The sequence below is a fragment of the Durio zibethinus genome, chromosome 10, assembly GCF_047325235.1.
Source record: "Durio zibethinus cultivar Kanyao isolate XHJ-2024 chromosome 10, ASM4732523v1, whole genome shotgun sequence".
Taxonomy (NCBI): Eukaryota; Viridiplantae; Streptophyta; class Magnoliopsida; order Malvales; family Malvaceae; genus Durio; species Durio zibethinus.
In genome coordinates this window covers 1,426,628-1,449,947 of record NC_143171.1, presented here as the reverse complement: position 1 = coordinate 1,449,947, position 23,320 = coordinate 1,426,628, and the positions used below count along the sequence as shown (strand labels likewise).

The following is a 23,320-nucleotide window of genomic DNA, read 5'->3' as shown; positions in this document are numbered from 1 at the left end:
CCTCCGAAGTTGACGCCTCGTTATAAACCTCCAACTCCTCCAACTCCCAATGTGGCATCACCCCATTATATTCCAAACCCTCCCAAAGCGCAACCACCTCATCCTAATGCCCCATCCTTCCCCCACGTACCACCATCTCCCACCAACCCTTCCCCCACGTACCACCATCTCCCACCAACCCTTCCCCCCCAAAGGTACCTCCACCGGCGCCACATAATCCATTCTATCCACCACCACCAACTACTGCAAAACCACCTCCCTCTCCTATTGTGACACCACCACCTCCACCGCCAGCACCCGGACATCATTCAACTGTAATAGTCGTTGTATTTGTTTCTCTTGGCGGTCTATTCTTCCTTGCGTTCCTCTCAGTTGCTATATGCTGCTTCATTAAGAAGAGAAAGAAGGAAATGGTTCAAAAAACAGAAACAATTAGCATAGACGAACATGTGAACCTCTAGGAAGTCATTGCAACAGGCCCTCATGCTGAACAAAACGCGGTATTACTCAAAAAAGACGATACTCATGCTGATGAAGAAATCAAGAAAAATAAAAAGACTAGTGTAGGAAAATCACATCCACATGATCTCAATAAATCTTCACAAGAAAATTCTCATTCTCAAGCTTCCGATGCATAAGGCGGCAGCAGATCCTCCTGGCCCCACTCATCATCACCATCTTAAGTTGTTAAAATCAATGGCATCAGAACCAAATTAATTGATGCTAGCATATTACGCTTCATATATTTCGTTATAATAATCCTGCCATGTTAAAGGCATTGAAGATTTTTATTCTATTCTCCATATTTTCTATAGTGTTTTGATGGAATAAAAAATTAGTAATGTATACTCTTTTGCTTCTTAATTAACAATATCAAATTAAAGAAGATTGATGTGAATGTGAACTAAAATGATGACTGCTGATTTACTCAGACTACGTAGTTTTTTTAAAAGTGAAAAAATTTCAACTCACTATTTAGTTTTAAATAATTTGTATAACACGTTAATTAAGAAATAATATATATTATAATTAAAATTAAAATCTCGACATTTATTATTATTTTTTCTATCATAAGCTATAACATCCTTTGTACTAAAAAAATTACAAATTTTTTTATAAAAAATTCTCATTATTTTTGTCTCAAATATTTGTACTTTTAATATAATATATCATGTAACATAATTTATTTTTTTAATAATATTTTATATTAGCCGACATGCCAATGAATAGATAGATTATATCTTTGAATTTATTTGATAATTGTATGTACGGTTAAAGAGTGCAAAATTTAAAATAAAATTGGCAGGATAAGTAACAAAACTCTTCCTTTAATTCAAGAGAATATTTTTTAATAATGTGGAGACAGGCATCTCCAGATTTTACTTCAGTTTAACCTCTATTTCAGGTGATCATAAGAACTAATTCTCTCACAACCACTTAATGCATTCAAAATTTTACTTCTAAAGTACTCTTATATAGACCTTGGTTGAAAAAAAAAAAGAAGAAAAAAGCACTCCTCTCCTTATCAAGATGAACTCTTGTACGTCTTTATCAGGTTACCATTGAGGCAAAACTTGGCCACCCTAGCTAGCATTATGATTTAAGACTCGGTAGTGCAAATTATTAAAATATCAATCTAACAAAGATATATATACTTCTTAAAATCGAAGTTCACTTCTTCCCAACAAAAACATTGCAAACAAACTCAAAAAAATTAATCAATGGATCGTTATCGGATTGATCTAACTATCTAAGCAAAAAAATGGGTCAGCTAGAAAGTTAGGCTCTTATTAATTTGCCAGTTTTATAAGAACTAGTTTTTTTGTATTTTTTATTAGCATTTTTGAAAATATATGACATATTGCAAATTTACCCAAAATGGAGCTTGTATGTAGTCATTTATCACATAACAAAACATTGACAAATTGAATTCCATAATTAGTTTTCTCTTGAAAATTTTTGAGTTTGTATTTGATTTCGTAAACATATTAACACACATAAAAAAAAAAAAAAAAAGGCATTGAATTCCATAATTAGTTTTTTCTTGCTAATATTTGGAGTTTGTATTTTCATAAACATATGAACAGAATAAGGGCTTATTTGATCAAACTAAAACTTCAGAAGAAATAGAATTTAAAACTTCAGAGTTAAATACTATAAAAAAACAGAAATAAGCTAGTTAAGTAATTATTGTGAAAGCTATATAAATAGAGTTGAAAATTATAATCATGCAGGTGATTTGATATTATGATTAGAATAGCTAAAACCTAAATAAAGAATAATTATTTGCTTAATGAAAACATAAAGATGATGATGAAATATATAATGTCTTATCTCAATACCATGAGATAAAGAGAAGAAATAGTAAATAGATAACAAAAACGTGCTGGCTCTTCACTTTTCATTGCTTTCTTTCTTTTTGTGCAAATAAAAGACAATAATATGAATCATGCAGGCAATCTTTCTCTTCAATTTTTGGGTTGTCTAAAAAGAAAATGTTGCCTACCAATCTCTTTTATACTTTTTTCTCATTCAAAGCAAAACCTAATTAATCTTTCTGTTGTTTGAAGGAGTCGAATTCATGTTTTTACTGGGGTTGTTCATTAACTGATTTAATTTCTTTTTGTTATGGTTGCTTGACTTGTTAACAATTGCTATTAGCCATTCGAGCTTAAGTAAGAAATCATTAAACAAAAAAAAAAAAAGGAAAAAAAATCCACTTGTGTACAATAATGTGTCCATTTCTTTTGCTAATTTGTTTGATATCATAGTTGTCTTGTTCAGTTGAATGAATGTATTTTTGAAGTTACTAACAGCATGTATACTGCAATTTTTCACGAACCATAGGTTGCATTCAATTATGTATACCATACATGATACATCCAGTTTTAAACGGATGATAACCAATTCAGCACCTTGCAGATGGAAAGCTTGGCATATCAACTGCAGAAGATTGACCGATTATAGCATGACAAAATCATGGATCGATTGCCATGGGAGTAATACGCCTCTTGGCTGGCTTATTTGAGATGGGAGCATTCATCAAACTCGGTGATGCCTGTTTCCCTTCTAACCTTTCTGTACATTCCGCCTTTGTGTTATCTGCCGTAATTGAATCATCAACTCTGGCAGCTTCAATCACCATGTCATCAGGTTTATGTACAATGGGGCTCTTGTTCTCAACGTTCATGATTTTAGGTTCTAGAAAAGAAACTTGTCAGAAGCAATTAAAGGCCAAAGGAATTGAAAATTGGCAGATAAATATAAGAACATAAATGAAGAAACAACACCAAACCTGAAAAAGAAATGGGTAGTCCCAGTTCGTCCTTCTCAAATTCTACCAAAGTACAGTAACCATCTTGAGATGACAATGCTAAATAACCTGCGTCATATGACCTTTCAACAACAAATAAAAGTAGCCGCTCAGAACTCCAAAATGGTAAAACTCAATCAAAGAATGATAAACATTAAACTATCTATGTCATAATACTTACCATGCAATGTCAGTTATCACAGCATAGTGAAGACCAGCCAAAATTGCTATTGGAGGAATACTCTCTGTATCGTAAATATACAACGAATTCAAAGTTGCAACAGCAAAAACAATGCGGTAAGGAAGCTTGAAAAAGCCAGCTGCAAAGTTGACATACAGAAATCAGATAACCATTTAAATTCATGGTGGCCTCCGGAACAATGAAGCATAATCAGCCCAAGATACCTGGGTTTGATCCCCGAAGGTTGAAAGCTAAAGGGCAGAAACGAACTGCAACAACTGGTTTGCTAGCACTAGGGAGCTGCAAAGAAGGTCTACCACCCAGAAATAACAAAAGCTAATGTAAATAGAATTCAGTCCAAACAATTTAGGTGCCAAAATTCTTACAGTAGAGTGAATATGGCTGATTATGCACTTGGAAATGAAGATTTCACTCCTCCATAGTGACAAATAATAAAGTAAATGTCTTTACCTCGAAAGGTCCTTTCTGGAAAAGACATAACTAGTGTTTACTGTTTCAGTTGAAGCTGACATTTTATAAGAACCTGCAATGCAAGAAATGTCAAACAAAATGCACTGCTATCAATGGAATTGGAACAAATGCAACAAGTCCATGTTCTATAAAGTATAAATGATGTGAGGAGCTACAGTTAAATTCTGTAAGTGAAATTGGTTCAGAACTATTAAGGATAGAACTTTAAATTACTGCCCACAAATGACAACAGGGAGAAGGTTAGTAAAAAGACAAAATAATTTAACCAGACTGAAAAAGAATAAAACTATAATGATAAGTATTTAATTGAACTGGACATGCATTTATGTCAATACCTGCTGGCACTAGTAAAAATGATCCATCAGGTGACCAGGCTAATCGACGGAAGAATGATGGCAGTGTTTCATCATGAAAGAGGTGGTTTTTTACAGACTGTATCTCAAACCACGTGTGAAGTTAGTTATCGGTAACAAATATATCTAGAATACAAAAAAATAACAAGATAGTTTCAACCTTAGCATCATCGGTCGATTGCTGTTCTGCCTTGACTATGGTATGCTGACAGATATAATTCAACTTCTCAACACCCTTTGTTTTGGTTTGAGGCTTATTGACATAAATTCGGCAAGTCCTATCAGAACTTAGAGAAGCAACATACTTGGACAAGGGATCCCAGGCAACACCTTGGACATAATGGAAATGACCATCCAATATCTGATGGACAGAACCTGAATATTATAAAAAATAATAAGCATGATGATGATAAGAGAACAAACAATATCAACATATTCTATATTCTCTTTTTTACCTTTGTTAACATCCCATATGATGCAAGAATTATCAACAGATCCAGAGATGAGAAACGCACCATCAGTTGACCATTGCAAGTCTAGAACATCTTTCCGGTGAAATCTAGGCATGAAGCCCAGTCACGAGCACAGAAATCACACCAACAAAATTAGACCATAATAAAAGCTCCTAAACTGGAAAATTTACATCAATATAAACAATCTAATAGGTGAAGGAAAAGTCAAAAGTCTTTGGGTGAATAATGTTAGCTTAGACCTCCGGTCCCTACCAGCTTTGTAATCACCATTTTTACGTTTGCTTTTATGTTGATATAGTCTACTTCATGTTTTCATCACATTGCATTTATTTGTTATTTTTCAGAATATAATCAATTTGATACAATTATATCTCAACCACAACAATAATTAAGATTCAACCTATAAGTTATTAATTGAATAATAAAAAGAATGGTTTTAATACAGGGAACATTCATCCTAATCAAGATTTCAGCTAAACGCCAAAGTGAAAAACCAAATTGTGAGAAATAACTATCTTATAGAAGCTTTATAATACATTAGATTAAAGGCCTTACAACAGACTCTTGAAAACTTTCCAACTTTGACCAGTTTCTGTAGCGTGCAATTTCCATATGATCAGCTCACCTCCTGTCCCATAGAAAATTCCTTTCAAGAATTTGCTACCACTACCATACTTTATTAACAAAAGAAAAGAAATCCTAATCATATGATCAAAAAGTCATACCATCAGCACCAGAGGCAAGTTGTTCTCCTGCAAAACATAACTGGGCAAGATTATCTCCACTATCGAAGAGAATCACAAATTTAGATAGCATAACAATTATTTGTATCTTAGATAAACACATGGCTTCAAAGAATAGTCATAAATTTACTAAAACTAGGAACGACATTTATTTTGAAAGTTATAAACAGAGTGCAAGAAGACATTTGAAAATTGGAACAACAATCAACTTCAGCTCAAGTTACCTGTTGCTAACACACAAGAACAATTCAATCAAAATCATACTACGAGAAAAGACTGAAGATTTTGAAATTCAGAACTTTACACAATAGGTCTTACATTTGATTTGAATACACAACTCGAGTAGTCTATGCGCAATGAGCCTAAACATATAATCATCGGGGAATTTCGATATACAATAAAATTTATGAGCTGAAAGGAGGGGTTTTTCGTGTATTACCGGAGGGAGAAAACCGAAGGGCATTAACAGCGGAGCCATGGTAAGAAAGACTACTTTGATATGAAGCAGATGGGATTTTCTTCTGCACTTTGCCTGAATTAATCAACCATAGCTGAAAAGTTCAATAAATAAAAACAATAATCTAGTCAGCCTGGCTTGACCCACAGTTACTAAAATAAAATTGAACTTAAACCCGAATCCTTTGCCTAAGATATTGTTTAACACCGCATTTTGATTGAAGAAACTAACATACTTCCTGATTATGGACTTAAGAAATAAAAAGTGACTTTAAATTAAAAGAAACGAAAAGACTGGATCTATTAAAATGAAATAAGAAATAAACAAATGTTACAAAGAGAAAAGAACCTTGATATCAAAATCGGCGCCGCCGGTGGCGAGAAGACAGGAGATGGGGTGGAAGTCTAGGGTTAGAACGGGTTTGGTGTCGTGCCAATTTATCTGAACTGTGCCTCCTTTCATCTTTGTTTTTTTTGAAATTGTAAAAAAAAAATAATAATAATAAATACAAGTGAAGGGTCTGTGTTTTAGGGTTAGGTTTGAGAGACTGAAGAGTAAAGAAGAGAAGAGGAGGGGATGTGTTGGCGCCTTGCTTTCATTTGGCGGGAAATGATACGCCCTCTTTCTCTTTTCACTGAAACTTAACCGTGTTTGCACATTTTCTTCTTTGTTTTCTTTAGGACTAACAACTAATTTGTCATTATATTCTAACTCAATATTTTAAACTAAAATTAGTGTCTCACTCCTCCGAAAGGCAACGGATCGAATCGGATAAGATTTTTGTTCTCTCCGCACCAACTTGATTATATTTATAAATATATAAAACATTTAAATTTGATTCGATTTTATTTTTTTTAATTTGTTTATATTTTCGATCTAATATTATATAAAATCATATCTAATTCGATCTTAAATTAATAAAATATTATTTTTTAATATAAATATAAAATTAAATAAATATAAATATTTAATTAATTAATTAAAAAATAATTTATATGTATATTGAGTTGAGTAAATTTTAATTTGTCTAAAATTCGACTTCAATTTTTTTTTATCATTTGATCTGATCTGATTTGATATTCAATTAAAAAAAATTAACCCTATAAGATTAGGTTAGGTCAAAACTCGTTGTATACGAATCAAAACACGTTTCCTACTCACTCTTCTTTGATTATTTTTTAATATAGTTTATATTTGATCAAATAGTATCAATTCATTAATAAAATTAGTTTTTTTTAATTAAATACTAAAAATTTTTTTGAATTATTTTATTTTTCTTAAATAATCACTATATTTTTATTGTATTCAAATAAAGTCTTATACTTTGATTTTTATACAAATAAACTTTTATTTCAACTTAAAGAATGATTTATATTAAGGATTTTTTTAGATATAAATTAAAAGTTTAAAATATTTATTTGGATACAAATTAAAAATTAATAATTTATTTGAGTGAAATTAAAAATTAAGGACTTATTTGAATGCACTAAAAATATAAAATTTTAACTAAGTAAAGTTGTAAAGTTTAAGGGTTTTTTTTTATTATTTTAGCTTAAAATTTTAATTTTTGATTTTTTTATTTTAAAGGTTAATAAAAATTTTTATTTGATTATTAATGAATTGACATTATATAATTCACTATAACGTATAAAATGTATACCTTGCATCAAATATAAGTTCTTTTTAATAAACGTACAATATTAGATTAATAATAAAAAAAAATAAAAAGAGATGATTATTGTAAAGTACTTAATTTTTTAAGTTATCAATTACATTATCAATATATAATTTCTCTTAAATAAATATAATTTATTTTTATTCGATATAAATTTACCATTGTATGTATATTAGTGTAGATGATAAAAAAAAAAAAAGCAAATTAAAGAAATATAAGTTTACTAAATGAAAACTTAATTTTATTTATTTTATCGCTTTTTTCTTTCTCAATAATATTTTTTGTTATATATTTAGAAGTTTGATAACATTTTTTTCAAAAGATATAATTATCTTATGAAATGTAAGTTAGATGTATGTATTTTAGATATCATAATTTGTGAAAGCTGAGATATAATTATGTAAAGAATGCTAATTTCTGTGTATAAATCTGTGTATAGCACGACCACAAACTAATTATTATAATAAATAAATTGAAGAAAGAAGAAATTGAGATAAAATTTGTTACACACAATTTTTTTTAATAAAAGAAAATATATTATAAATACATGAAATGTAGGATTTGAATCTAATAGAACAAGTCCACATGATTTTAAACTAAATAAATTCAATAAAGAAGAAAATTGAGATTAAATTTGTTACACACTATTTTTTTTATTTATTTATGTTTGACATGGTTTTTTTTTTTTTTTTTTTTGTTAAGTTGCGAGTTTAAAATGATATTTTTTTCGAAGTGAATTAAAAAATAAAGATTAAAGGTTACAAGTAAATTAATAATTAAAAAAAAAAGTAATTGCTTTGTGTTTATCCCTTGCTGCAAAAGTTGAAGCTAAAAAGAGATTCAAGGTAAATAATGTATAAAACTAAAGTATATTTTTCTATAATCAAGCAAATTTGAAACAAGGTGGAAATTGTCGGACAAATGCTATCGGATCAGCTTATTGAGAGAAAGAAATCAGTTGCTAGAGGAAGACAGAATCAAAGAAAAAGTTAATTAAAGATTTGAAGAAAAATGCATCGTCTTCATCTTTTTTGCGCACTAAATTCAGTCCAACAGCTGTCCTTTTCTAATTAGACACAGACATTATAGAAAAGCATATAATAATAAGTGTAATAATAAATAATATTTATATTAATGGATCTAGCACTAGCTGTTGGCTGGCTTCCCAAAGGTCACGTTATTGGAACTCAACTAAGGCAACCAAATCAAAACAAAGGAAATTAACTTCATTTGCATCAAAAGGTTGTGACAAACCTAAAACATTAAAAACCAAGATTATCAATAATGCCTAAAACCACATCACAAATACGCTTTAAACCATCTTCTCTGCGCGCAATCTCTGGCGGATAGATCAACCTCGGATACCTTCTAAACGCGTTATGGCAAGCATTTGGATAATCGGCGGCCGCCATTATATGCATGTAGGCGTAATCATATGCCTCCGACACAAAATCTTGAACAGAAGCTTGAAGAGCATCGCCCGCATGAGCATACTTGTCGGAGCATTCTTTCAGTACTTTCTTCAGGATTGTGTCATTTGCGGAACTAACCAATCGGGACGATAAGAAGGTTGATGTGGCTGTGGCATTAGCCATTCCAACTCCAATCATAATCATAGCCAAACCCTTTGTGTCTGAATTCACGCTCCTGGGATCGGATTTGAGGGAGGAGACACAAAGGTCATAGTACTTGGTGGTTTTGCAAGTTTTTTGGATTAAACCAGCATCTCCATTGACTAATGTTAATGCTGGGGAGACAAGAATAATGAAAAAGAAAAAAGAAGAGCCCATTTGAGAGGGTGATAATCAAAATTTGATATTGTGGGGAGGAAGAGAGTGAAATTTAGTGAAGCAAGGGGAAGCTAACAGGAGATTATAGTTGTTTTTTTTTTTTTGGGGATGTGGGGGGGGATCTATCAAAGGCTTCTTTCTGTCTGTGGTAATGGTTGCTCTGTATGGTCACAAGACAATCGCACGTAATTATAGTTGTGTGTCTTTCGTTCAATGAATGCAAGGGCTAAGGCTTTGTTTGGCAGCAACCCAAATGCCAAACTATTGGGTCACGGGGTACATACTGATAGATTCGTAGATCCACTGCATTTCCAATGTAATCGCATTGAGCTTCTGCAACTTAGCAACAATATTGTGAAATTGGAAGCCACATCACATCACAAACAATCTGGACTGGACCCACCAATAATTGCACCATTCTAACGATCTTTCATTAATTTTATGATCAAATAATCTATTAATTGGCACCACATTATATTAGTATTATGGACCTTTTAAGTTTTAATGTAGAATGTTAGATCCTCCCAAACCAATCAATGGATATGGTGATTCATAACTGTTCTCTTTAGTGCATGTACTTTTGTTTGTTTTTACATATAGGGGCAATGAAGCATAAAGTAGTTGTGGATTCAAATTTTGAATCTCATTAATTTTTTAAAATTACAACAATTTAATTGTACATTTAACATAAAAAATAGTTTTTAAATTTAACAATTTGAAGTTAATATTTGACTAATTCATATTATATAAACTAAATTTGTCTATGGATCGGGAAAAAAAATTGTTAGGCTCATGATTAAACTCAATGTAGTTGTGGAAAAAGATTTTCAAATTCTGAGTAAAAATTTTATTACAAAATAATTTTTGTAAATGGGCCGCCGTTTGATAGAGAAGCTTGATTTTGCATCATTGAGCATCCCCCCTCTGACAATATTGATCCTTGGGAGATCATACTTGTTGCTTACCTTAGGAGATCAGTTACAAATGAATACGAGAAACAATATACCTAGAAATTTTCAATCTGTATAATTATGATTAAATTAGATCCCAGTTTGCATATATGGAGTGAAGGCATGCATGTGTGCAGCATTTGAGAGACAACAAATAGAACAGAAATGGAATTTGTTTCATGTACAATGCATAAAAATAAAAACGTTTTCTTTCATCACCAAGCTTCAAATAAAAACAGTTGATACAGATGAAGTTGGTCTTCGTTCTGCCTTACGCCTCCATGCGTATGATACACCGGAGGCTCTCCCCACGAAGCATGTACTCGAAGGCCTTGTTGATCTCTGAGAAAGGGACTTCATGGGTGATAAATTTCTCCAGCTCAAGCTCCTGCATATATTACAAATAGTAGGGTTAGAGTTAGACATCATTCCGCTTTTAATGTTCCATACAGAAAATTTGCACGATATATACACACATATATATAGTTTTCCAGAGGATACTACCTAAAACTGAGTTGCTCTGTTTTACTCGAGTTCAAACATACATGGAAAGGGTCAAGTACTAAAAGTAATTAGGAAGGAAATTAAGCATACTTTGTTCATGTACTTTTCCACCACTGAAGGAAGGTCAGAGCGGGGCTTGTAGTTGCCAAAGAAAGTGCCCTTGAGAGTCCTTTCGTTCAACACATTCATGGGATGGGTTTTGAACGCATCATCTTTGTTCGGCACACCAACGAGTACAGCAACACCCCACCCCTGCACAAACGCAAACAAGTAAGGAAAAAACATATCCCAATATGTCAAACATGATAATCTCCATCTGTTAATTGCTTCATTCTACTTTCTATTTTCTATCAAGTCTACAATACAACAACATGAAGATGTATTTAAGGGGAATTACATCGTGGACACATTCAAACGCAGAAATCATGGCATTGATGCTTCCAGTACACTCAACGCTTCGATCAACTCCACCATTTGTCATTTCGGCTAGCACCTGGAAACAAGTGAGTTAATTTTGTGAAAAAAAATATTGTTTTTATTAATTAAATATATTATACCCTAAAGCAAAGGTTATGTTTTCACAAACCTCTTGAACGGGTTTGTCATGATCTTTCGGGTTCACAAATTCAGTGCAACCAAATTTCTTGGCTGTTTAAGATACACAAGGAAAACAAACATTAGAGGAAGCATTTACAAGGCAGTAAATCAAGAATTTCCTTCTGGGTTGAGGGTGTTTGTCAATAGTGTTCTTAATTTACCTTCCTCAAATCTCTTGGAGTTCAGATCAACCCCAATAATCCTAGCAGCGCCTGCAATTCTAGCTCCTTCAGCAGCCTAGTTATAAAGAACACAATAAAAATGTCCAAGTTAGCAGCCGCACGGGTGAATATTTAAACCATGATATACCAGAAGAGATACTCACAGCAAGGCCCACTGCTCCCAATCCAAAAATGGCCACAGTTGAACCCTTAGTAGGCTTTGCAACATTCAATGTGGCACCAAGTCCTAGAAAATGATCACAAATTAAAGGGGAAACGGAAATGTTAAATCAACTAACAAATTGGTAAGGTTTCTTTCTCACCTGTAGAGATTCCACAGCTGAGAACACAAACTTTGTCAAGTGGAGCAGTAGGATTGATTTTGGCTAAACAGCCAACATGAACAACAGTGTATTCACTGAAGGTAGATGTCCCAACAAAATGATAGATGGGTTGTCCCTTAATAGAGAACCTTGTCTTGCCATCATTAAGCATCACTCCTCGGTCAGTGTTGATCCTTAGCAGATCACACATGTTACTTTCCTCTGACTTGCAATGACGACAGTCACCGCATTCTCCAGTGAAGACAGGAAGCACATGGTCACCAGGTTGAAGGTCTGTCACACCCTCACCTACACTTTCAACTATCCTATAAACCAATAGATGGATATCTAAATGAGTGTAAACAGATAACAGAATTTAAAACATCATTCCATCCATTAAAATGAACTTACCCCCCTGCTTCATGACCAAATATGCGAGGGAATAATGGAGCCTGCCCCTGTAAGATGACAATTAATTATATTAGTTCCAAGAACATGACTAATGATTAATGAATATTGCTTTGCAATGCCAATGAATCATTAAGAGGGTAATTACCTTGGCTTCCCAAAAGTAAACATCAGTATGGCAAAGAGAAGTGAAGAGGATCTTCAGACGAACCTCCATTGCCTGTGGTGGTGCCACCTCCACCTCTTCAATCACCAGTGGCTTTCCGGCTTCCCATGCCACGGCAGCTACAATTGCAAATTATTCCAATTAAAGTTTAAAGAAAAATATATACAATATGAGAGCAATAAGACCTTCCAGATCTTATCAAGAAAACAAAAAAAAAAAAAGAATCAAGACAACAAAAAACAGTACAGGAAGAACCCGCAAGGCATGATCATTACATTAAGGACAAGCAGAGAGGTTTTCTTAACTGTAGTTAGGAAAATGGATGGCAAGTCCTATGACTTGGTATTGATCATTATATTTTAGACAAAAAAAAAATGCACAAATGATCTCGGAAACTCTTGGTACCCATTTTATCAAGCTGGTGATCCATTTATTTTTGGAACTAGAGTACTAGACCACTCAATCAGCTTGGAAGGAATGCAGTTCAGTTTTCAAAAGTGATTAACGTTTGTTTACTGGACCAACTATCTAGATATATAGAAAGGAAATCAAGTTTCTTGCTTAAGTTTACTTGACTTTGGTCTACAGTTAAGGCTTTGTTCGTATATATAGTATTCGAGAGGTAATTAGTTTAATCATTCCATCAGTTCTTCAGCCGTCAATTATCAAGCCTTGTCTAGTTAAAATTCCATAAGAAAGAAAACTACAGAAACAGATGAGATAAAAAAAGAGACTAATCATATCTAATTAGTCAAATAAAAGAGAAATGAAAACAGAAACAAATGAGTAAGTACCTTTGCAACGAATGACTTGACCAACAGTGCTTGACATATTTGCTTGGAAAAATATTAGCAATTGGTTTTTGCCTCTCTTAAGAATTCTTTGGAGAAGCCATGCTTTTGAGAGGGTATTTATAAGATACAACTATTGAGTTGACAAGGACATGCAGAAAAGAAAAGAAAAACCACCAACTTAACCGCTGTTTTGTTCCTTGGATTTTCAATTGATGGGTAAAGGCTGAAACCAGCAACCCAACGGCCCCTTCGAATTTCTGGTTTCCCACTTTCCACTTCTGGTTTTGTCCATTTTTTTTTTTTAGTGTCAGGACTTTGGAACCTACACCATACTACTGCTAGTTGTATTTTATTTTATATTGTATTTTATAGTAATATTTTATTTGGCTGGTAAGGCTAGCGGGCAACTAAACATAATTCAATATGCACCTTAAAGCCTGTGGCGCCTTTCTTCCTTTAGTGGGTATGGATTTCATGCACTTTCGTTATGATGCAGTTAAATTTATTTTATTATTATTAGTTAAATTTAAATATTAATTTAAATATAATTTATTGAATATAAAATTTTTAAAATTCTTTTAATTATAATTACATTATTTTTTTAAAATTAAAATTATTATTATTTTTAATCTCATTAAAAGTAATTTTTTTCGACTAAACCCTTAATTTCCTTACCGATAAGGGCTAATCCAACGCACTCTGCATTACTCTGCATTTTATATTACGCAGTGCATCACCGCTGACGAAAGTCTTAAAATTTTTTACAATTATTTTAGTACATTTGAAAATATTTTTTTAAAAAAAATTGTAAGGTAATTAGAAAACATTTACAGGACCAAAACTATTCGTAGTTTCACTTTTATGTATAAAAATACGAACGGAAAGCTGTGATGCCATAATTGACCTTGACAATACCAATAAAACTTGGAAAACATGCAATTATTGTTTGTATAACAAACAGAGTAAAAATAATATTAAACAAATTAAATGATACAACTAGATGAGATACTTACTACCATATAAGATATGGAACCAATAATTATGGTCTGTGTTACTGTCAATCCGATTCTATCTGGGTGACTTGGGTCCTCCATATCAACTGAGGCCGGAACTTCGTGGCTGGAGTTAGAGGAAAATATTAAGGCTAAGAATTAAGTTTTGCTGTTGCTTTATTATACATGAGATTGGCAATGGAAGAAGCACTTCTTTTGGGTTGGATAACTGGCATGGCATCCATATGGCCCTCTCTCGCATTATTATTTATACTCAAAACTCAAAATATTATTATGATTACTTCTGGACTTGACAAACAAGTGAAAGTGGCTGCATGCAGTCATTAAAGGAAATGGATGGCTCTGGTGACTGGCCTTACCAGTCTACATCCCAGCCTTGGCTATCAATGCTTCTTCAGCCTTAGTAGCTCATGAAGCTACAGCTGTAAAAGAAGGGGTTACTTAAATTGGCTATTGACAGGAATTTTACCGAGATGTGGTGATTGGAGACCGACTCGAAGCAGGTCTGCCAGACGGGTGGTACGATATGGGGTCTGTGGGCTTGAGAGATTGCTCCATTCATAGAGGATGTTTGCAGCTTTAAGATTCTTCTTTTATCAGATTCTGGTTTTTCTTTTCAGTGGGGCTTTTTTTTTTTTCTTTTAAAATATCTAATTTGCTACAAACTGTGTTAAACATGTAGCAGCACATCCTGCTCTCTTTGGATATTAAAAGTCATTGTTTATCAGAAACAAAGATACTTTACTATATAAGAGAGTGTTCTCCTTTATCATCATGGAAATTTGTAAAAACCTACAATATTTAAAAAAATTTTGAATTATTTTATTTTTTTAATAAATTTTTATATTTTTATTATACTTAAATAGGTCTTTATTTATTGATTTTTATTCAAATAAATCTTTATTTGAAATGAAAATTTTATTTATATTAAGAGATTATTTAAGCAAAAATTAAAAATAAAAAACTTATTTGAGTATAAAATAAAAGTTAAAAACTTATTTGAACGTAAATTAAATATTAAATGGCTTATTTGAGCACAATAAAAATGTATGGATTTATCTTAATAAAGTGAGAAAATTCAAAAATATTTTTATTATTTTAGTCTATGTAAATACACTGAAAATACAAAACTAATTTTTTAAAAGGGTTTTGTATATCTATACATACTCTAAACAAACACACTTAATTTACAATCACTGAACTAATGCAATTCAATATTTATGGAGGCAAAGAAGCATAGTAGGGAAGGCTTAAGAAAACTTGATTATTGGAAGCTAGATAGATTATGTCAATATTTTACAAGAAAGACAGTTTTGCAATAAGCAGACCTTAGTATCCTTGGCATCTTTGCAAAGCATTTACATAAATTTTTTAGATCAATTATTCAATTCAATCCAACACCACTCGCCATGTCGCTGTTAATCTCATGGAGTGCCTACTAGGAGTTGAGGGCTCCTGATTAGGCTAGCAGTATTAGCTGAAAACATTAGCATATAATTATTAGAATTTACAAGTTAATTACACTAGGGAAAAATAATTAAAAATAAACAATTAAGTTGGAATGGGAATTTTATCCAAATTACCATGAGTTGTACTGCTGCTGCTTTCTCTTGGTGTTACAGGAGGAGCACTGCAATATCTGCTACCCCAGCCAGACACTGGACTAGCTGCTCTATCTAGTTGTGAAGCAGGACAAATTCTGTCCCCAAAAATATAACCAAAAGATGTAGTTAAAGACAAGAAAACAGGAAACTTTAAGGAAATTTTGGGAAGAAAAACTTGGAGCTCATCCTGGTCGTCTATTATTTAGCAACTCAAGAAAAATTAAGAGTAAAAGACATATATAAAACTCTTTCTTTGTTTTTAATCCGAACCTTGCAGGACTCATTGGTGCATAAGGATTCCAAGCCCAGTTACGCATCGGCGTTCTCATGCCATCGTGTAAAGGTGTAGCTGTAAAAGAAAACATTATTGGACAATTTATAAAAGGATTTCTAAGTAGGCCCTAATGCAAATAGCAACTAAAGCATATAGTTTTTGCAAATGAAGCTCCCTCCAAGCACCTGGTTCTCTCATGGATTCACGCATACGCATTGGAGTCTCGCTTCCAAGACCATATTGGGGTGTCTCGCTGGCAAAAACAAATAAATTATATTGAATTAGTTATAATCCAGTATGATAAAGCAAAGGGAGAGTGAGAGGGATAGAGTATGAAAGAGAAGCAATTTCTTACCAGGTTGGGGTTGTAACTTTAACTTCATCAGAAATTTGGCCACGATCCACTGGACATACAATCAGCAGATATCACAGTCAATACCAGCAATACCAAAAAGATTGCCTCCACTTTAAGGCTCGAATTTAAAGTTTGGTCAGGACTCAAGGTGACTGGAGAAACTTGCCTGTTACAATCCTCATCTGAGACTCCAATTCAACTCGGACTGACTGACCTTTAACGTCTACAACACGACCATGGGATCCCTTGTACTGACCCTTGCAAATTTTCACCCTAGTACCAACAATGGAATCATGACCTCTTCTTTCACTTTGATATCTTGTCATCTGAACCAAAAAGCAGTCAAGACAATTCTGTTACTAACAGCAAAGTCTTTTTATACATACCCATCATTCATAATCTAGGTCAATGGATAAAGTGAATTTCAACTGTAGGCACTCACATTGAGGACCTCCGGTATTTAGTGGTCTCCCTGAGGATTGCAGAATGCGGGTTGATGATCTTAAATGCGAAATGCATGAGTCCACGACATCACCCTGCAATATAAATGAATCAAAACATTACATTTTTTTATTTTTTTATTTTCAAGTACTTCTTTAGAAATAGGCTAAAAGATCTTTACTTTTATGCCACCTCTAGCGTATAAACCCTCCAAAACTATGCTTTAACACAAATAAAGCCTCCGTGCTCAAGATTATTGCGATCATTGATGAAGACAGTCTGATTATATATGTGTTAAACGGGTCCTTGTTTTCCCTAATAGAAAAGATAAAAATGAATCATTTTCCATATATATAAACAAAAACAATTACATTAAGATCAAGTCAAGGCTAGAATAAAAGAACTTGCTTTAAATGGTCCCTCAACAATCCTCACAACGTCTTTAACAGAGATTCTGTTTCTAAACTTGTCTTCTGCAGTACCCATAATCTCAATCTTGGAATTGATATCTTGGTACTTAAGAACTCCGACCTCAGCTCGCCCTGGAATTCCTTTTAGGACCTGAGAATGAAGTGATAAAAAAAGTATCCTTAGAGAGAACAAGGAACATAGAGGGAAACGACAGTGATGATTGTTGAAAAATTAATTTCGTGATAAGCTTTGCTATCCACTTGTATGATTATGCCAAAGCTGGCATCACTGCACCAAAATGATCAGACAAATAAGGGACACAAAATAAATGGGAAATTAGATAAAATATGGGAAAGAAACTCAAGTCAAAAGAACAGAGAGATGCATATAAATTCAGTTTGGAAGGCTTTTTCAATCAAAAGCACTCAAGAATTTATAAGTTCTGAAGTTCAAATTCAGAAGAGTTGTGTGGATAATAAGAATGAGGAAAAGGGGAAAAAAAAGAAAAAACAACTGAAACAAGAACCTGCTTGAGCAGAACAAGATCGTGTAAATGATAGTCCTTGTTTTCATTGGCTGTAGAAGTTACGTCTCCACTTTTCATAACATTGTCTGCAAGTACGTGGATCTGAATGCAACATGTATGATGAATTTAATAAGTTAAGAGTTAACAAATCAAAGCTCTTCAGTTCCCCCTTCTTGAATACTCAATGAAATTGTCAATTACCTCTTCCATGTATGCATCAGATACAATGACAAGAACATGACCGTCAACTTTTGTAACCATACCAGTAACACCTTCATGTGCACCAGAGACAACTGTCACATGATCCCCAGTCTCAAAGTACTTGCTAACATCTTTAACATTGAAAATAAGCGTTTCCTGCAGAAGGTGGGCAACAAAATGGTGATTTTCAAGCCAGTTTTTCAGATATTGTCTGTTGATGGATGAAAAGAAGGTTCGAACAGAAACATACCGGCAAATCCTTGATTTCTGGTCTGATACAAACATACTCTTCCTCTACATTCTTAATGATTCCCCTCATATTTTTTAGATCACCCTTGACTACAAGAATTTTATCACCCTTCAAGAAGCGTGCCATTTTTGTATCTCCCTTTAATAAAGAACCTGTAAAATCTCCATCTCCATTCTCCCCTGGCTGTTGAAATCTTTCAAGCTCATTAAAGATTGGCTGTATGTCATGATAAGTAATTGATTTCATGGAGACTGACTTATACAGAAAACCATCTTTGAACAGCATTCCAGCAATTTTTTCAAAATACTCCCCAGTGAAAGGATCACGCTTTCGCTCAACATGTATATTCTTTTCTCTGATATAACAGAGCAATGAAGCAGCCGCAAAACATATGAAACCAGCAAAGGTTTAGTCACAGCACATCCTATTATACTATTGTTATCCAGAAAGGATTAAAAGAGCAGATAATACCTGAATTCTTTAGTGTAAATTAACCTTGGAGGGGGAACAAATGCTTTCTTCACAACTTCCAGACCAGCCTGAGTTCATAAGAAGCAAGAACATGTTTGTGTTCTTCTTTGAAATCCTTCGGGGAAATAATCACCGGCTTATTCTAGCTATGATTAAAACAATATTTTGGTGGAGCAAAGATTAAGGAAGGGCGAAAGTCTGATAATTAAGTGAAATGATGCAGAATCAGTTTAGTTAGATTTGTACCAAAATCTAAGCAACATCGTAAAAGCATACCAAGTAATGCATAAGCGCAAACTGCAAAATCTATGAAAGGCAGTATCCAACAATGAGTACATGCCATTTTTAAAATGCTGATCTGGTTCTCATTAGGCTATGTAGTTTTGAACTAATTAGTAATACCTTTCCAGTTCCACTGATCTATTGGACCAAAACCTATCTTACTTCAACACTTCATCAAAATCAATAGACTTTTACTCAATAAAGAAGCAAAGAATGTGTACCAATTTATCAGCTAATGCTTGTAAGTCAATCCGTGGAACTAGCTTCACAGTGACTCTTTGCTGAATATCATCAACATCTGTAACCTATATACAAAAGAAAGCTTATTAAATGATACAAAGAGGAGGCAAAAGACCAACTGTTTGCACAACCTCATGCAAGATGATAGACTAAATTTTTATGTACTTTTCCAAGGCCGCCTTTGTACATTCCAATATTCATTCGTATCCATGTATCTTTAGATACATCAATGGGTTTGCTTTTAACTGATAGAACACCAGCCATTTCTTTTATGGGCACAATCATTATCTTCTTGTGATTTATATATCGAAGACCTTTGCAAGCCTAAAACAGAAACAAGGAATTAGTGCTGATTAATTCCTAAAATTAAATAAAATGAGGGGGGAAACTGATTACATTTCGTATATACCTCAATCACATGTGCTTCTTTTTGTGCCTCGGTATCAATTTGATAATATGATAACAAATAAAAATCATAAATCAATGCGAATTGATTATATAAATATAATAAACTATTTAAAAATTTATATTCAGTGACCCATATGATAAATAAGATTTGATATAAATCACATGATAACTAATAATCGCTTTTATTTATGACTAAATCTTATTTTTCATAAAATGATTCATTTTTTCCGTTTAACATTTATCAAATATTAACCATTTTAATTTAATCAATTTAAAAACAATTGGTTCCGATATCACAATGGGGGTTCCAAATTAATCAAAGTACTTATATTTTAGTTTTATATAATCAATTTGAAACAATTGATTTAATTATCACAAAACAACTCCAAAATTGGGTTCATACGAAAATGATCAAAATATTTATATTTTATTTTTATCTTATAATAATTTAAATAATGAAAAATATCAAATGCAAACATTATTACAAAAATATATTTTTATATATTTAAAAGTGCCAACTTTATTTCATAATAAAGTAATTTAAAAACAATTTCTTCTCAAACAATATGGTCCACTTGTTAAAATAATACAGGGAAATTTTCGTAGCCAAAAAGTTTCCTTTATATATAAAAAAGAAAGAAGGAGCGGTCTATAGCTTCACTCGACTCTTTTCTTTTTCGCTCGTTTCAGCTGTAGCCTAATTCACTCGGTCTCCGTCGGTGCTCTCTCTTCCGCGGCTCCCTTCTCTCCGGGTAATTTCTAGGGTTCCTCTTTTTCTACTAATTATAATTCTTGTTTGCGACAAATACCCATTGATTAAAGGCCATTGCTTTGATCTGTTACTCCTTTTTTTTTTTTTTTTTATCTTCTTTGATTTTGCGATTTAGGGTTTTTTATATGAATGATCTGATTGTTGTGCTTGATGAATATATAATGATATGGGAACCTTAATGATGTTGAAAACAGGGTTCATATTGTACGCCAAATGACTTTTGACCTCAGTTGGGAACTGCCGCTTTCGTTTCTTTGGTATGATTTTGGGTTTATGAACCGTGGGAGGCTGTGGTATTTTTCTCAAAAGATCTCTTTTAGGCATTGGACTTGGCCTGTTTTCTACGCCTCAATTTTTATTTGATCGTTTTCTTTTTTTGGATTCTTTGCTTTGGTTCTGCTTAAGTGGAATCACAATTTTCATAATTCACTTCTTGTGATTTAAATAATTTCTTATTGGATATTGGATCTTCAAATTCTTAACTTTGGTGATGGGGAAAAACTCGTTGGCTCCGGGGTTTCGATTTCACCCCACTGATGTGGAGCTCCTTAAATATTATCTCAAACGGAAAATATTGGGCAAGAAGCTTTCTTTCAAAGTAATTGCTGAAGTGGATATTTATAAACATGCTCCATGGGACTTACCAGATATGTCGATTTTGAAGACTGGGGATCTTAAATGGTTTTTCTACTGTCCAATTGAGAAGAAATATGCAAGAGGGGCTAGGTTGAATCGTGCTACTGTATATGGGTATTGGAAAATCACTGGAAAGGAAAGACCTGTTAAGTACAATGAGGGAGTTGTGGGGATGATAAAAACATTGGTTTTTCACCAAGGTAAAGCTCCGTGCTGGGAAAGAACAGATTGGGTAATGCATGAATACAGACTTGAGGAAAAAGATTTGACTGACAGAGGGGTTATTCAGGATACATATGTGCTTTGTGTTGTTTTCAAGAAGGATGGTATGGGCCCAAGAAATGGTGCCCAGTATGGAGCACCATTTAAGGAGGAGGATTGGAGTGATGATGAGGATGCAAATTTGCCTGGTACTGGCTCTTTTTCCGGTATGCCTACAATAGTCGTTGGTGGTGCTAGTAGCTCATGTGTCCCTGAGAGCCTATGTGCTGTACCATCTGTTGAATCAAGTGGGTTGTACATTCAACCTCTGGAGGTTCATACTAATGATTCTGTTAATGTTACAGCTGATATTGATAGTAATGCTTGTGCTTCCCCTAAATCCGTGGATGCTCCTCAAGTTCCAGTGGTTGTTGATGCTAGGGCTGTTCCTGCATTGATGGAGGCTTCTCAACTTGCTAAGGGTCCTCAAATACAAGAATCAAATGATAACATTTTATCAATGTTGGAGATCTTCACTGAAGATGATGCATTCATTAGATATGACAGAGATCCAATGACTGGTATTGCTAATGATTCTTTCTTCAAGGCTCCTCAAGTTTCTGATGATGATGATGATATTTTATCCTTGTTGGCATCCTTCACGGAAGACAACAATTTGAACAATGTGTTGTATCCATTTGAATAAGACGACACAAAATATATATCCTTTTAACTATTGAAAGTGAAATAGCTAGTTTGCATTTAGGCAATGTTTTTAGATGAGTTATTGTATTACTGGGAACAAGTTTTTAAATTGTGTTGCTGCTGTTTGGTTCACCACTGTTCTTAGCAAGTGTTTAGTTTGAGATAGAAGTTGTAACAACTACCTTTGGGATTTGGGTTTGATTATCATCTTATGCTTTTATAATTGCTTTATGGAATTTCAGTTTGAACATGCAATGTTTGGTGGCCTTGACTGATAGATATGCGGTACATCTGTCGAATTAATAGTTCACAATGGCTGTGTGCAAATGTGTTTTTAAGGTTTGGAGATTTTCCTGCATGCAATATTGTGCATGTTTTTAGCTGCTTCGGCCTTTATTTGTATTTGGATCATAGGAATCATAAGAATGCGTGACATTTTGTATTTATAACCATCAATACTGACGGATGAACTATTTCATTCCAAATTTATTGCTGCTCTGTTCAGTAGATCACATCAGTAGCTACTAGTAGTATAACTTATTCTAGTCTCTTTCTTTTACGGGTTTTGAGAAAAAAATAATACTTACCAAAATCCCCTACATGCAGATCTTTCTACAATTTGTCGATGTCCTGTTTTTTGTGGTCATTTTTTATTTTAGATTTATTATTGATTATAATGTGAATTTTTTTTTTTCAAGTCTTGAGTTTATTTATTTATTTTTTAATTAAAATTTTATTTTAATTAACTAAAATATTCCATCTTTATTTTTTTTTAATTAGCACGATTCTTTATTTATTGGATAAAAGCAATCAGCACATTTATAAAATCAGCACAAATTGGGCCGGCTGTATGTGAAAATATTTGCACCTGTGTCTTCTTGAGCAGAGTTTACTTTTCCACGTGTACGCCATGGAGGCTTAAGAAATCCTTGCTTGAACTGTAACAGAGCCAAGGAGATTTTATCGCTTTTCGGAAAAAAAAAATCAAACATATCTTCTTCTACCATTAAAAGCAATGAATCACGTTTTTATATCTATATCCTTGTAACACGTCTTATTCTACCTTGAGTCTTGAGAATGTGGGAAGGAAAGAAAATGCACAGAAAAAATAAATAAAGAAAGAAAAGAAGGAGACCTTGACAAAATTGAT

The 23,320-nt window shown here is 33.1% G+C and overlaps 4 protein-coding genes and 2 pseudogenes across 6 annotated transcripts; 2 read left to right on the top strand and 4 right to left on the bottom strand.

Moving 5' to 3' along the window:
- Window positions 1–113: 113 nt before the first annotated feature.
- LOC111292453 (uncharacterized) lies at window positions 114–859 on the top strand (the record flags this gene model as incomplete). The annotated part of the gene is made up of 1 exon (XM_089767240.1): window positions 114–859. A coding segment is annotated over one exon (348 nt), but the record flags the coding sequence as incomplete, so codon positions are not given.
- A 1,847-nt stretch (window positions 860–2,706) lies between these two features.
- FAS2 (Transducin/WD40 repeat-like superfamily protein) lies at window positions 2,707–6,709 on the bottom strand. Its single transcript, XM_022885609.2, has 12 exons — window positions 6,361–6,709; window positions 5,995–6,106; window positions 5,538–5,564; window positions 5,368–5,440; window positions 4,795–4,898; window positions 4,500–4,714; window positions 4,322–4,418; window positions 3,966–4,038; window positions 3,719–3,807; window positions 3,495–3,633; window positions 3,296–3,396; window positions 2,707–3,201 (listed from the first exon to the last, which is right to left on the bottom strand). Exons 1-12 carry the CDS (start codon window positions 6,472–6,474, stop codon window positions 2,978–2,980), a joined length of 1,368 nt encoding a protein of 455 aa, XP_022741344.2. The 5' UTR covers window positions 6,475–6,709; the 3' UTR covers window positions 2,707–2,977.
- Window positions 6,710–8,791: 2,082 nt separating this feature from the next.
- Window positions 8,792–9,641, bottom strand: C/VIF2 (cell wall / vacuolar inhibitor of fructosidase 2). Its single transcript, XM_022885630.2, has one exon. It carries the CDS (start codon window positions 9,475–9,477, stop codon window positions 8,950–8,952), a length of 528 nt encoding a protein of 175 aa, XP_022741365.1. The 5' UTR covers window positions 9,478–9,641; the 3' UTR covers window positions 8,792–8,949.
- An 839-nt stretch (window positions 9,642–10,480) lies between these two features.
- On the bottom strand, window positions 10,481–13,692 carry LOC111292596 (alcohol dehydrogenase). Its single transcript, XM_022885038.2, has 10 exons — window positions 13,381–13,692; window positions 12,569–12,705; window positions 12,424–12,470; window positions 12,013–12,338; window positions 11,854–11,936; window positions 11,690–11,765; window positions 11,518–11,579; window positions 11,329–11,424; window positions 11,022–11,183; window positions 10,481–10,815 (listed from the first exon to the last, which is right to left on the bottom strand). The coding sequence occupies exons 1-10, from the start codon at window positions 13,415–13,417 to the stop codon at window positions 10,699–10,701; spliced, it is 1,143 nt and encodes a 380-aa protein (XP_022740773.1). The 5' UTR covers window positions 13,418–13,692; the 3' UTR covers window positions 10,481–10,698.
- Window positions 13,693–15,627: 1,935 nt separating this feature from the next.
- On the bottom strand, window positions 15,628–20,952 carry LOC111292451 (putative transcription elongation factor SPT5 homolog 1; annotated as a pseudogene). Its single transcript, XR_016345951.1, has 18 exons — window positions 20,803–20,952; window positions 19,858–19,884; window positions 19,614–19,772; window positions 19,430–19,513; window positions 18,927–18,994; window positions 18,456–18,810; window positions 18,206–18,361; window positions 18,009–18,106; window positions 17,723–17,766; window positions 17,476–17,639; window positions 17,290–17,382; window positions 17,069–17,162; window positions 16,991–16,998; window positions 16,793–16,952; window positions 16,627–16,675; window positions 16,457–16,524; window positions 16,268–16,346; window positions 15,628–16,092 (listed from the first exon to the last, which is right to left on the bottom strand). The product of XR_016345951.1 is annotated as a putative transcription elongation factor SPT5 homolog 1 (transcript).
- Window positions 20,470–22,425, top strand: LOC111292735 (NAC domain-containing protein 82 pseudogene; annotated as a pseudogene). Its single transcript, XR_016345491.1, has 2 exons — window positions 20,470–20,608; window positions 20,823–22,425. The product of XR_016345491.1 is annotated as an NAC domain-containing protein 82 pseudogene (transcript).
- The last annotated feature ends 895 nt before the right edge of the window (window positions 22,426–23,320 follow it).

What these genes read in the sequence shown, in the direction of transcription:
- LOC111292596 (XM_022885038.2), bottom strand. Translation starts at nt 13,417, where the DNA reads ATGTCAAGCACTGTTGGTCAAGTCATTCGTTGCAAAG. An exon ending in TTTGGTCATGAAGCAGGGGG is followed by an intron (nt 12,339 to 12,423) that starts GTAAGTTCATTT and finishes ATTGGTTTATAG; the next exon opens with GATAGTTGAAAGTGTAGGTG. An exon ending in CAGCTGTGGAATCTCTACAG is followed by an intron (nt 11,937 to 12,012) that starts GTGAGAAAGAAA and finishes ATCATTTTCTAG; the next exon opens with GACTTGGTGCCACATTGAAT.
- FAS2 (XM_022885609.2), bottom strand. Translation starts at nt 6,474, where the DNA reads ATGAAAGGAGGCACAGTTCAGATAAATTGGCACGACACCAAACCCGTT. An exon ending in CATATGGGATGTTAACAAAG is followed by an intron (nt 4,715 to 4,794) that starts GTAAAAAAGAGA and finishes TATAATATTCAG; the next exon opens with GTTCTGTCCATCAGATATTG. An exon ending in AATCGACCGATGATGCTAAG is followed by an intron (nt 4,419 to 4,499) that starts GTTGAAACTATC and finishes TTTGAGATACAG; the next exon opens with TCTGTAAAAAACCACCTCTT.
- C/VIF2 (XM_022885630.2), bottom strand. Translation starts at nt 9,477, where the DNA reads ATGGGCTCTTCTTTTTTCTTTTTCATTATTCTTGTCTCCCCAGCATTA.